We start from the raw sequence: 13820 nt of genomic DNA on the forward strand, positions 1-13820 counted from the left end.
AGATAAATGACCCAGCCAAGAACTGAAACAAAAGCCTTCCGTGTGAGCCACTCATTCTGCCATGCTGGTGGATGCTCTGTACTTAGGAGGGCAAGGAGGCTCTGAGGTGTCAGGAAATTGACAGCCACCTTTCAAACGAGCATTAGCAGTTATCTTCATTATGGCGCATGCGTACGTATGTGCGTGCGTGCGTGCGTGCCTGAGTGCGTGAGTGCCCGCGTGTGCATGTTCATGCAGGTTCGTACACATGCATCCTAGTTTTCCTTCCTGTCGCTGTGATCAAACACCCTGACAAAGGTTAACTTTAAGAGAAAAATGGTTTGCTCAGCTTACAATTTCAGGTTACCGTCCATCATTTTCATCATTACGGCAATTCAAGCTAGAAACTTGAAGCATCTGGTCCTGTCCATAGTCAAGAGCATAGAGGACGAATGCGCACATGCCTACCACTGCACCCACTTTAATACCACTCAGCCAGGTGGTGTTGGCGCACGCCCTTAATCCCAGAATTTGGGAGGCAGAGGCAGGTGGATTTCTGAGTTCTAGGCCAACCTGGTCTACACAGTGAGTTCCAGGACAGCCAGGGCTACACAGAGAAACTCTGTCTCGAAAAAAACAAAAGGAAAAAAAAATACTATTCAAGACCCAAACCCGGAATGGTGCTGCCCACAGTGGGTGGAGCTTCCTGCCTCAATCAATGGATCAAGACAATCTCCCCAGACACGCCCACAGGCCTGTCTGATCCCACCAGCATCTCATTGAGATTCTCTTCCCAGGTGGTTGTGGGCTGTGTGTGTGCAAATGTGAAAGCCAAAGGTCGATGTCATTCTCCACCCTAATTTTTGAGACAGGATTTTGGACCTAGAGCTGGCTGATTCAGCAAGTCTGGCTGGCCAATCGACTCTAGGCGTCATCCTCCCATCTCCATCTCAGTCCTGGAGTTAAAGGCATGAGCCATTATGCCCATCTTGTTGTGCGGGAACGGGGAATCTAAATGCATCCTCCTGTTCACACAGCAAGCACTTTCCCCACTGAGCCATCTCCCCAGTTCCTCCTTCATTATGACTTAATGAGGAAAACACCGCATAGACTGTGCTCTTCAGAAAACTGATCAGATTTTAAAAAACTTCTGTGTGCATTTGAGTCACCCGGGAACCTTATTAATGTGAAGGTTGACTCAGTAGAGCCCAGGAGCTAAGACTCCACATTCATGACAGCTTGCAGGGGACACCTGGGTTGCAGCTTAAGGACCACAGTTCATGTAGCAATGGTGACTCTGCCTAACACCTTTGCATTCTTAGCATTCTTCAGTTGACCCTGTTTGCCTTTTGCAATTTAGTGACAGAGACTGTGGCTGTGACTTTGCTGTGGTAGAGGAAACTGCTGGCCCACAGCCAGCTCTGCTTAGGGAAAAAGAAAACTTGTATTGTGGATAAGTAAGTAATTTTTAAAAATGTGTATATCTTTGGGCCAAATTATTCTACTTACAGACATGATTTCTGTCTGTACATACTGAAGATGTGTATGCCTATGCATTCTGTTGCTATGATAAAATACTCCAGGAAACCCCACTTAAAAGAGGAAAGGTTTAGTTCACGACTTCAGAAGTTTGCATCCATTGGCTGTGCTGGTTTTTAGCCCATGGTAAAGCAGAACAGTATGGCGGAGCAAAACTATAAACCTCACAGTAGCCCAGAAAAAAGAGCCAAAACAAAAGACACCCTTTGGGGTTGTGATCCCCAGGACCTACGTCCTCAAGTGAAGCTCCCTCCTAGATTTCTACTCCCCACCGTGGCCTATTAGATTATGGATCTGTAGAAAGACAACCCGTTCATGAGGTCAGAGCCTTTGTGATGTGTTCACCACCCAGGACTCTGCTTCTCAGCCGTGTTGCACTGGGGTCAAGGGCTGCAACACAGGAGCTTTTAGGAGACATTTAAGGTCCATACTACTGCAAGATAAAAATAAAAGAAATAAAAGAAAAAACCCTATATAAAAGCAATAAACTATATCATATTAAAACTCTGTGTCTAATATAAAGATGATTAAATAAAGTATATAAACTTTATGTAAATTATATATAATTATATATAATAAACTATTCTTTTTCTTTACTCCCCCACAGTCACTAAATGAATAAAATATGAACTAATTTATATATAACATATATATAATATGTAATTATATATAATAAATAATTATTTTTTTCTTCACACCCCCCCAAACATGTCACTAAATGAATAAAAATAATGTGAATGTTTCATTAATCACGTAGCAGCAGGTTTTCTTGTTCTGCTTGACAGAAATTACAGGGAGTCAAGGAGAAGGGGTATGACTTTTCCTATTGCTGTGATAAAATAGCCTGACAAAAGCGACCGAAGCAAGGAGAAGCTTACGTGGGCGTGCAGAGTTTGAAAGGACAGCCTATCATGCCAGGGCAGCTCTGGTGGCAGGAGCGTGAGACAGTGGATCTCGCTGCACTCACAATCAGGAAGTAGGGTTGACTGTTGCTGCTCAGCTGGCTGTCTCCATTTCTGCAATTCAGGACCCCAGCCTAGGGAATGGTGCCGCCCACTTCAATTCCTCTAACCAAGATAACCTCTCACAGACATGTCTAGAGGCTAAACCTAATCTAAATAACACCTCACAGGGACACCCAGAGACCTGTCTCCTATGTGATTCTAGATCCTAACAAGCTGATGATATTAACTTTCACAGATGCCCTTCAAAGGCTGGTCTGTGGCAACTTTTGTTTCCCTCGGGGGTTTGGCATCAGAAAACAGTAGCAAGGCATACTCCAGTGTCAGGTTCCTTGTCAGGCTCTTAGATATGGAGCCTTAGCCCTGTGATTGTTCTAAGCCCTACACAAGCTTCAGGCATTGGGACCCTTGGCTCTTGGCAGCATCCAATGTCACACCAACCTGGGGACTGAGACCCGAGGTCCTGAAAAGTAAGTAGTTCTCTGGAACTCTTGTAGTGATAGGGCCTACGGGTTGTTTTTCCAGCTCCTTATAGCTGTTTATCCTTCAGTCACCTCTCTGCTCTCTTATCTTCCTGCTTCCCCTCTTTTTCCTGGATGCTCTCAGATCTCGGAGCTCAGCTGGCAGCATGCTGCTGAGATGACTCAGGATGTCTACCTCCTCTGGGACATCTTTGAGGAGCCAGAGTATGGATGTCTGCCACTCAGGAAGCCAGTGTCTGCCACTGTTGAGATCATTCACACAAGGACACTCAGCCAGGAAGGTGGGATGGTCCGATGAGCAGGGCTGCTAGGCAGTGGGGACCACCACTGCTGGGCATGTCTGGGTCCGTGGCCACTTCTTTCTCAGCCATAAAGCAATTATGCCAAGGTCACTACCCGCCTTTCAGCTATGCTGCCATCACCACCACTCTTTGCTGTCTCTTTCCTGGTGCCGCCAGTTCTGTTGGCACTACTGAAAGTATGCAAAAAAAAAATCACTGTGGAGAATTCTTTGAATCGGGCCAAATGCTGCAACAGCAGAGAAGGTAATGCAGCCGAGTATCTCCCAGCCCACTTACTGAGTAAGCCTGCGCAGACCGTTTATAGCCCTGGGTGTGGACCAATCACAGACACTTTTTTTTGGGGGGGGGGGGGCAATCAGAATTTTTCCTCTTAATACTATTCATAATCAATGAGGCTTGCATTTGGGGCCAAGAGTCTTTACTTCTTAGCACCCGTCACAGTAATTAGTCCTTCCACCAGGGGAAGAGCTCTTCCTCTGGCCAAAGCGGAAATGGTTGTAGGGTCATCTAGAGTTCATGGACTGTTCTGATAACAAAACGTCTGGCACAAACTGTTTCAAGCAGCCCTGGCTGGGGCTGTGCCTTTAAGATCCAGGTCGGTCAGCTGTGATATTTTCATAATTATCCCAAACCATCCATAGAGTTTGTAAGCAGGAGACTGCCAGTGTGAAAGAATAATCCAGCTTGCTGTTAGAACCAGTCCTTTGCTGAGGGTAGCAAGAGCGAGTCTATATGCTAATTAGGAAGTCAGGTTGCCCACCCTTAGTCTACGCCTAAAATAGCAGCTTAAAAAGTGTCTGATTAACAGTGACCATGATTTTAGCAGTGCTTGAATAGAGTCTAACACCCATTCAGTGCCCAGGAAGAGGTGGATCCTTCACCTGTCTTAAACTCAAGCTTAACAAATTGTCAGGTTAATGGGTTCAACACATTTTCCTGAGAAAGAAAATCTGTGAGATGGAAAAATAATCCATAGGCCTTCATTTCTGTATTTGTAAATATTTGACTTTTTCAACTGGGCATCGAGTATAGATGTTATTCCTTACAATTTTTGTTTGTATGGTTGGTTGGTTGGTTTTATTATAGGGGTTTTCTAAATAGCCCAGGCTAGCCTCCAACACACAATCTTCTGCCTCATTTTCTCAAGTGTTAGGATTGTTCTCAACTGGTTCCTAGAATTGTGTACCTTTGACAGCTTATAATATTTCAGAATTTGATCAGAAAGAAAGTGGCTGGGGTGAGAATGAAGAGCATTGTAATCTACATGCTGGAGCAGAGGCGTGGCTAGGAATTGGGCCGGCTGACCCCTGGAGTCCTGTGGTCTAAGAGGACCATGGGAAAGCAAGAGTGAAGCATGAGCTGATAGCATCCGAACAAGCTCATTCTGCCTCTCCAGACTCCTGGTCTTAGACCACCTGCACCCCTGGAAACTAGTCATCCTACTCCCTAGAGGCGGAGAGACACATAACCTTAGATCTCAGGCATATTCAACAACATCATTGAGGCCAAATGAAGACAAAAGAGACGGTAGATGTTGTATCTACTGAAGTGTGGGGATTGGAGAGAGGAGTTGCCCCCACCGCATTATAATGGTGGAAGAGCTGAGATAAGTGGATATTCTATTTCCTGAGCTAGAGGGGTTCTGAGACGAGGAGAGGTGGTACTCTCCACCCCTCATTGTAAACAGTGGAAATGCTGAGATAAATACTATGTGGCCCATAAGGCCTCAAGCACTTATCATGTGGACCGTGCAGAAATGGCTTGTGAACATATGCTTAGAGAAAAATAAGTGTCCTCAGAGGAAAGACTCTAGTTCTGTAGAGAGATTTAACTAGGAAACAAGCAGGAGACCTGTGACCTGCTGGGGATGGCCGTCAGTGTGCACACTCTGTCCACATGCACACCTAGCCTCCTAGCAGATTTCTGTCTTTAAGTCTTCAATACAAATGGATGTCCATGGTTTTCCCAGATCCTCAAGGAAAGCCCCAGATGGACGGGACATCATTTACATATTCAAGCAGAAGGAAGGGACTTGGAGAACTCAAAACAGAATAACCAACAGAAGAATCATAGTGAATATGGAAGATTAGTGGCTCTTGATATATGACAAGACATTTCGTCGATAAAATAAGAAAGTTGGTGCTATGATAAGAGTAAAGTCTTGAGAGTGTGTCAGTCTACATAACTAGACAGGTCAAAAGACGGTCAGACTAGGAGATGAAACACTTAAAGAAAAACTGGACTCATAGTTGAGGCTGTTCATATGTTAATTAAAACTTGTCTTACTGAACAAGAAAAGTGGGGGGTTATGGGTATTAAAACAGCAAAGAAATAAATTTTAAAATGTGTTTTATATTGTGTGTAGTATATTGAATCAAAACTGGCGAAGGGCCATCATGAAATTGCAGAGCATATTAGTAATAAGGAGGAGACCCTACATCCACATAGAGAGAAACTGACAAAGTAACAACAGTTCACGTGGACCCAGACACCCAGCACCAAAAATGTAGAGTAACGCCTTCAAGCCTCTGAAGGAGGTGACTTTCAACATGGTGGCCTATACCCATCACTGTCGGTCAAATACAGAGATTGACAGGCATTTTTAGACCTTGGGTACTCATATTTAGCTCTTGAGAACCTTTGTTAGAAAGCTGCTACATGGTGTGTTTCATCACAGCTCAAAGGTAAAAGCAAGAGCCAGAGATGCCGGGTTTCTATCAGGACCAAGGAGGCCAGCAGTCCAGATAGCGGCCAGGGGACTCAGGGCTGCGGAGAGAACACCATCTGGAGGCAGGAAAACCCCGACAGAGGATCTGATACAAGTTGGGGGTGGGGAAAATCTATTTCTAGATGTTTCAAAGATTTGCTAAAACATTGGCATGGAGTAAGATACTGTTAGCTGACAGCCAACCGTTGTTTCCAGATTAGCAATGTGGACTCTGGATTAGCAACAATAAGTAGGTGAATTCATCTGGGAGTTCATCAGAAGGCAGGGAGTAAGGGTTGCTAGGGACTAGTGAGTGGGAGCTAAATCCTTGTCTACATTAATCTATTAAGAACAGTTATAAAAGCTCATGCTTCAGAAACATAGAGTCAAACTTGTCTGAGTGCGGCTCATATACAGGAAGAATCAAAAGATGGATGGCAGATGTTTCTGTGAGAAAAGTTGGGGGAAACAGCCATTGCTCTCTACCTGCCCCAAATGAAAATTTAGTATTGTATGATAGGCAGGTAGTTAGGTTCACCGGGCTCATTACAAATATACACATATTTGTGTGTGTGTGTGGGTGGGTGGGTGTGCATGTACACACACACACACACACACACATGTATGCACCCTATTCTAGCATTGCCCCTAGCCATTTTCTGTTTTCTATGTACATGTTAGCTAGTCACATATATTGGGTTATAACTATAGCTAGAAAAACTAAGTTGCTTTTGTGTGAACTCCTGGTCGGGTGGAGTTTGAAAGTCTGTACAGGAAGTGTATCATTAGGTTGGGGAATTCTGATAGAACTATAGAAGTCACTGTGGACTCAACTTATCTTTTTGAAATCCATAATCTTTGGAGGTTGTGACCTCTGTATTAGACATCATGGTTCTGGCCAAGAGTCAAAAAGTGGGAAAGGATTCACTGTGTGTATACTAGAACTTAAGGTAACAGAGCAAACCTGACATGTTTGGGACAGGGCAGCTGAGAGCAGCTCGGCTAGTCAGGAGTGAGAGTGGGTTTTTCCCGTGAGCACTGCTGTTGTTGGCATGGGACAACACTGCGTGCTTGCCTAGGAAATCAGTTCTTCTTTGCCTTGCTTCCTCCTACAGCTTAATCGCTTACACGGAGCAGTATGTGGAATACGACCCATTCATAACACCAGCAGAGCCATCTAATCCTTGGATCAGCGATGACATCACCTTATGGGACATAGAGATGAGGTAATACATAACAAACAAACAAACAAACAAAAGTTTGGGATAGGGGATGTTGAAAAAATCCATAGTCTAGTGCAATTGCCTCTTCCCTACTTTAATTTGAACGCGACTAGAGGAGAAGAGGTCCAAGTGTCCTCCACATTAATGTCTGCTTGCTTAAGATTTATTCTTCCTTGCAGCTTTGACTTGTACATGGCTTCTCTGTGTCTGTCATGGCGGCTAGCACCGCTCCTCAGCATTTCATGGCTCTGGCTGCTGGAAGGGAAGACGCTGCTGCCTCAACTTGTCACCTTTATCTCAGGTCGCAGCAACACTAGCTAGCCCCTCTCTGTACCATCCCTATCTCTCAGTACTTCCCACCAGTCCCCCTCAGCTGGTACAAGCTGATTTAACAACGATGGTTGGAGGACGTAATCTAGGAGTTCCTCAGAAGGCAGGGGGTGGAGGGGCTAGGAGGCTAGTGGATAGGAGCTAAATCCTGTCTAAAATTAATATATGGGGAACATTGTTCTTGCTGTGGAAAAGACGAGGCGGCGAGGCAGAGTAGAGCTGGTGAACCTGCCCAGGGATGCACAGTTGGAATGGAGCAGCCTTAAGGCTCGAGCCCAGGCAGAGGCTCTGGGGCTGGGCTGGCCTCACACTGGCCTTCTGGGGTCACAGGCATCAGTAGTTTTAGCAGCCCTTGGCTCTGCCCTAGGTGGGAAGCAGGTGTGTTGACTTAGCAGCTGAGGGGAACTTGGGCACAGTCACAATTCCTACACATGCGGGCACAGTTCTATGTGGTACTCCTTCGCCTCTGCCCTCCAATTTCTTCTTTCATTCTCCGTGACTCCGGTGTTGTCTTTCCCTTTTAATAAAAGTCTTAGATGACTACTATAAAAAGCTTAATCTATCCTGGTGTGCATAAGGAAGGAAACGCCTCCCTTCTCCGAGCTGCCCTCCAGGAGTCTGATGCCCTGGTTCCCACCCTGCAGCAGAGTGCTGGGCACGGGGAGGACTCCCAGGGTGGTCCTCTGAGCACACTGACAGAGACTCCGAGGAGACATCTCATGTACATTCTGGCTTGGGTTGGTTCACTGCAAGGATCAGACCACATCCCTTCCTTTCTAATGTCATATCTTTGCAAATCCAAGTTTTCAGAGAAGTTGTGTGATTACAAAGCTATGCTGTACAAAAATTGACATGGACTGACATATATACTAACACGTGTAACATATATACGTAGAGACTGTCTTGGTTAGGATTAATAGCGATGTGATGAAATATCATGACCAAAACAACTCAGGGAGGAAACTATCCTGCTTATACTTCCAGGTGACAGGTCCGCCACCGAGGGAAGTCAGGGCAGGAATCTAGAGGCAGGAGCTAAGGCAGAGGCCATGGAAGAGTGCTGCTTCCTGACTTGCTCCATGTGGCTTGCTCAGCCTGCCTTCTTATAGAACCCAGGGTCATCAGCCAGGGGTGACACTACCCACAGTGGTTTAGACCCTCTCACATCAAACCACTGGTTAAGAAAATGCCCTACAGGTTTCCCCTAGCTATGGAGACAATTTCTCAGTTGAGGTTCCTCTTATCAACAATGCTACCTTGTATCAGGTTAACATAAAAACCAGCCAGGAGAGGGGTTAAGAATGGAATTAAGACATTATTTTTCCTTCAATGTGTGTGTATTTCATAGAGTTGCTAAGTTGCTAGGATACTAATTCATGTTAAGTTGGCTGGTCCTACCTTAGATAAACAAAGATACTAAGGGTTTCTTCCGGCTCAGGGATACTGTAAAACTTACAGAGACTTTAAGGGTGCCACAAACTCAAAACATTTGAGAGGCTTTGAATTAGTGTTTGTCTCTTTAAATTTTCATACACAGAAAATATTCTCATCTCTGCTGCAAGTATGTTCATTATATGTATACACACACATATATATGCTATTTTAATTAGCAATATATAAACACACACTAATCCACTTTATTCTTTTTAATATTTGCATAATTTCCCCTGGCATGAATGAAGTAAAATTTATTCAACCAACCCCCAGGCCATAACTTTTTAACTCATGTCTTTTTCTGTAATATAAACAGCAATTCAAGGACCGTCCCTATACCTCAATCTAATTAGTGTTTTACTATTAATTTTACAAAAGTAGAGTTACTTGAGGCAGAGTGCATAGTTTAAGTTTGGTCCATGTGCCAGATTTTCTTAAATAAGCCTCATCCCCCTTTTCCCTGCCTCTATTTAAAGGCCTTGTTGGAGGAGATGTGCCATTGGAGGCAGGCTTTGAGAGCATATGGCCTTATCCCCCTCTTCCCATCCCTTCTAACCCCAGAACGAGCAATCTTCCTCTCTTAATTCTTAAGCCCAATAGATCCAAACAAATCTCACTTTGCTTTCTGTTTCTTCACTAGTGTAGAAATGTCTTACTTGGGGATATTTCCTATGATTATAAAGATTCATTCTTCTGTGACTCTCTGGCAACCTGTCCCTTCCCCTTTCCCCCCAGTGGTGGCTTAGCTTTTGATATCGGGATACAAAAATCCCATTTGTATTGGCTTGTCTTTTTCCTGATTTCTTCTCTCCTTTTTTTTTTATTTCTTTTCCTCTTCCTCAGCTTTTTATTTTCTAATCAGCTTTTGCATTGCCTCTTCAAAGTCTAGTTTCTGTTCTAGTCACAATTGTATTTTACGTGGTTTGAGTTTAAAAGATCACTAATTCATAATGGGGCATGCATGTTCTTGAAAGCAGCAGTTTCCCCCTGCCTTCCCATAATGCACTCATCCCAGAGGTACGTTAGCGTGATGTAACCGATGTTCTGAACTTACATTTCTATCCACATTAAGAGAACAAATCATGTGCAAATGGACATCTACTTTTACGATTTCTGATGTGACCCAGTGTGGCATCAGTTACTTTTCTGGTGCTGGGGTGGAACACCATGACAAGGTCGTTTATAGAAGGGAGAGCTTGTTGGGGCTTCTGGTTCCATAGGGTAACAGTCCATCACCATCATGGAAGAGTGGCAGACATGGGCAGCACGCATGGTGGCTGGAGTAGCAAGCTGAGAGTTCATAACCTGGACCCCTAGTGGGAAATAGAGAGTGAAAACTGGGCAGGGCAAGCTGTATGCTCTCAAAACCTGCCTCCAATGGCACGTCTCCTCCAACAAGGCCTTAGGGCCTAAGTCTCCCTGAAGGACAGCATTGGCTGGGAACCAAGTGTTGAGTGCCTGAGACTATAAGGACATGTCTTATTCAAACTGCTGCATGGGTGTTTGTATTGTCTCTTCCATTCTGACCCAAGGATTTAAAACTGTTGTTAAATCAGTGTATCTTCCGTCTTCCTCATCCTGTTCCTAAATGCTTCTATTTACCTTTTCTGTGTTTCTTCTCTGTCTCTGTCTCTCTCTCTGTCTCTCTCTCTGTCTTTCATCCTTTACTAGGAACTCTGGGCCTCTGGGGTAGAACTCTTAAAGCTCTCGAGAGGTCCCCTGCACTGCTCACATGTGTTGTGGGTTTTTGTTGTTGTTTTTTCCTCTTTGTGCTCTTACCACTCTGGCATCAATGGTGGTGCTATCTCCGGGCTCATTGCTTTTTATCAGAATCTGCTCAGCCCCCTCTCCGCATCCCCCGTCCTCCAACCCTCATCCCCCATCCCTCACCCCCTTCCCCCTTCTTCCCTTAGCAACCTGCTTCCATCACGTGGAGCCCGTTACACACGTACTTCAGCTCCCTCTGTATGCTCCCGTCTGAGGCCTGGCCACTGCCCTACTGACACGTGTCTCCTCAGAGCACCAAGCTTTTCAGCTCTTTTCTCCACGGCTCTGCCACAGCCACAGACTGTCCTCTACCAGCTTTGTTACAAGTCTCACTTGTTTGTGTCAAGCCTCCCTGAAATGCCCGGACCTTACTACCATCCTCTGGAAGAACTTATCTTTGTCTCTACACATAATTGGGATTAAAAGCAACAAACAGACAAAGTCCATGTCACCGAGCTTCGGAGCCCTGCCTATTTGCTCTTTCTGAGCCATTTGCACCTCCTGGCTGGCTTTCCTTCTCACTCAAGGCTTCCCAAACATGGTGGCCACCCAGTGTAATGACATGGGTGAGTCACGCCTCCAGCTGTGATGACACATCCCTCTAAGTCACCTCTAAAGAGGACCCGGGACTTGCTTTAGAGTCTTGTCTTCTGACTGGCACACACAGGCACTCGAAAGTATAGGTTGGGTAGAGGGCAGGTGAGCAGGTTATTCTTTCTTTGGTCAAGAATTTGGGGAGAGAAGGAAGAAGGCAGGTTCCCGAAGCTAATTCACTGTGACAAAAATGAATGTTCTCACGTGTCTCTCACTAGATAAAGACATACATGATCATTTGGGGAAAGGGTGGCCACCTTGCCACGTGGTTTATCTCAAGCTATTCAACTTGATTAATTTGAAGCTATTCAGTTTGATTAATCTCCAGCTATTCAGCATTCTATCCTCCATATGATGCTACCTGCCTTATAGTAGGTGATCCAGTTCTGATGTTATTGTTCAAGCTTCTACCCTAAGCTAATGCCTAACCCAAGAAACAATACAGCCACGGAGTCTTATCTGGCCAATCAAGTGGAGCTCTATAGACTCAGGTGAAAACGAAGCTCTACTTCTCCTGCAGGACACCTCTACCCACCACCCACTCAGCCTTGTGGCGCTGTCAGAAGAAATGCAGAGTGTGAGATCAGTGATGACATCACACCTTAGCCTAGTGATGGTCTATACAGTAAAATCCAAAGACGACGAAGAAAATAACCAACAGTCATTGCTCTCTCAGATTCATCTTATTTCAGCTCATATTGAGACCTACTTTGCACTGTGTTCTGAGTAAGAAATCGTCTGGCTAGAAATCTAAGTCAATAGAAGCTGCTGTCTTACCACCTGGCACCAGAATTCCTCCTTGCTCGGCAAAGGGCATTCAGCCACTGGAGGCAGAGATCAGGTCCTGAAGGCAAGGCTTTGGCAGACTCAACTAACAAAGGAGAGGTTAGGCTGTTCCCAGGGAGAAGGTGAGATGAACGAGCTTCCTGTTCCTGAGAGAAGAAAACAAAGGGCAGGGCAGGGGGGTGCGTGAGGGGAAGGAGAGGAGCCAGGGCAAGATTAAAAACCAAGGGAACCCTGGTAGCCAGTGACAAAGGACGTCTCAAAGGCAGGAGTACCGAGTATGTTAGCTGCCAGGAGAAATAATCGGTGGCCTCCCCTCAAGGCCTCGTGTATCACACACGAGCATCTGCCCAGACCTCAGGGGAACATGGCTCGCAGTGTATGGCAGAGAAGAAGCCACGTGTGAGCAAGCAGGATGCTATGGGGGTGTCCTTCTGCTCATCTACGCGGGGCTCCAGTGTCTTCCGTGCTACAGAGACATCTGTGCTGATTTATTTTGAACTCCAGGCCTGAGGACGTCAGAAGAAAGCCCGCACTCTACAAAACTGAGGGACACGCTGTGCCTGCTGCAGGGTGGCTGTCCAGTGAGGGGACAGCCACTGAATAAAGGGCAAACAGTGTAAGGTATAATAGAAATAACAGGGATGGTCCCTTGGGTTCCTTCTCAGCCTCAGATAGGATCGCATTAGATCCAAAACGCTTAAGAATAAAAGCATATAACCATCAGGTCAGGGGAGGAGGAGGGGTAATGAAAGGCTTCCGTTTTAAAGCATAGCAAACTCTGTCTGATGGAGATCCTGAGAAATCAGCTTCCGTTGAAGAAAATAACAATAGTCAGGACTTAGCACCGAGGAACAGTCTGCTAAAGTCACCAGACCACAGCTGGAAAGAATTGGCTGATCGAAACATTACCAGCAGAGTGTCTTAGGGAGGCCTAAGGGAAGTAATTCTGGTAGTAACATTAATCCAAGGTTGGGACCTCATGAGCTGGTGTGGCTCACAGAATTGTGGTCAGCCATTTCCTCCCTGCATGGGGTAGGCTTGAGGCTTCCTATCTGTCGAGGAGCAAGCATGTGAACAACAGTTATATGGAACCTGGCTCCTTCTACTTGGCTGAAGGAATCCACTCCTAGCCAAGATGACCTGCTGAAGGGCAGACAGATTCCTTGGAACTGAAGTTATAGGTTGCTCCAGATCATTGGGAGCCACCAAATTGATGCTGGAAACAGAACCCTGGTCCCCTACAAGAGCAACAAGTGTTCTTAACCACTGAGCCATCACCCCAGGTCCCTCCAGTTCCTTTCTTAAAGCAGCCAGTTCCTAAGTATGGCCCTATTAACGCCCCCACCCCCATGCAAGTGTTGATCCTTATGCCAAAAGGAGACATTTATTTTCATACATACTGGCCTTGATGCTTTATTTGACCACTGTGGCAAAGTGACACCCTGAGAGGCAGCCATACAGAGTCCCACTAATTTCTAAACATACTGTCTTAAGTCTTTGAAATGGTCTGTTACGCAGGGAGAAGTTCAAGTCACTGGGAAAGCCACGTGGGGTCACTCTAGTCAATAGCCTCAGATGCATTCTGGACAAACAGCCAGTGTCAGCTGCCATGGGAGCAGTTTGGACACAGGCCCAGTCCAGCCCTCAGATGACCTTTTAAACCACCTTGCAGCTACAGCTCTGAGTGACCACAAATGAGAGGAAACGGTCAAGCC

General features: G+C 45.6%; 1 protein-coding gene across 6 annotated transcripts in view; it reads left to right on the top strand.

The window, feature by feature from the left end:
- Positions 1–13820, top strand: part of Rgs6 (regulator of G protein signaling 6) — a 540717-nt gene that overhangs the window by 462964 nt on the left and 63933 nt on the right. For all 6 annotated transcript variants that reach the window (XM_029484451.2, XM_085830530.1, XM_029484450.2 and 3 more), the window contains one exon: positions 7087–7197. In XM_029484451.2, the coding sequence (XP_029340311.1) occupies positions 7087–7197 (111 nt within the window). The remainder of the gene's footprint in view (positions 1–7086; positions 7198–13820) is intronic.

Source organism: Mus caroli, unplaced genomic scaffold (assembly GCF_978045245.1).
Source record: "Mus caroli unplaced genomic scaffold, Mus_caroli_1 scaffold_14, whole genome shotgun sequence".
In the NCBI taxonomy this organism is placed as follows: Eukaryota; Metazoa; Chordata; class Mammalia; order Rodentia; family Muridae; genus Mus; species Mus caroli.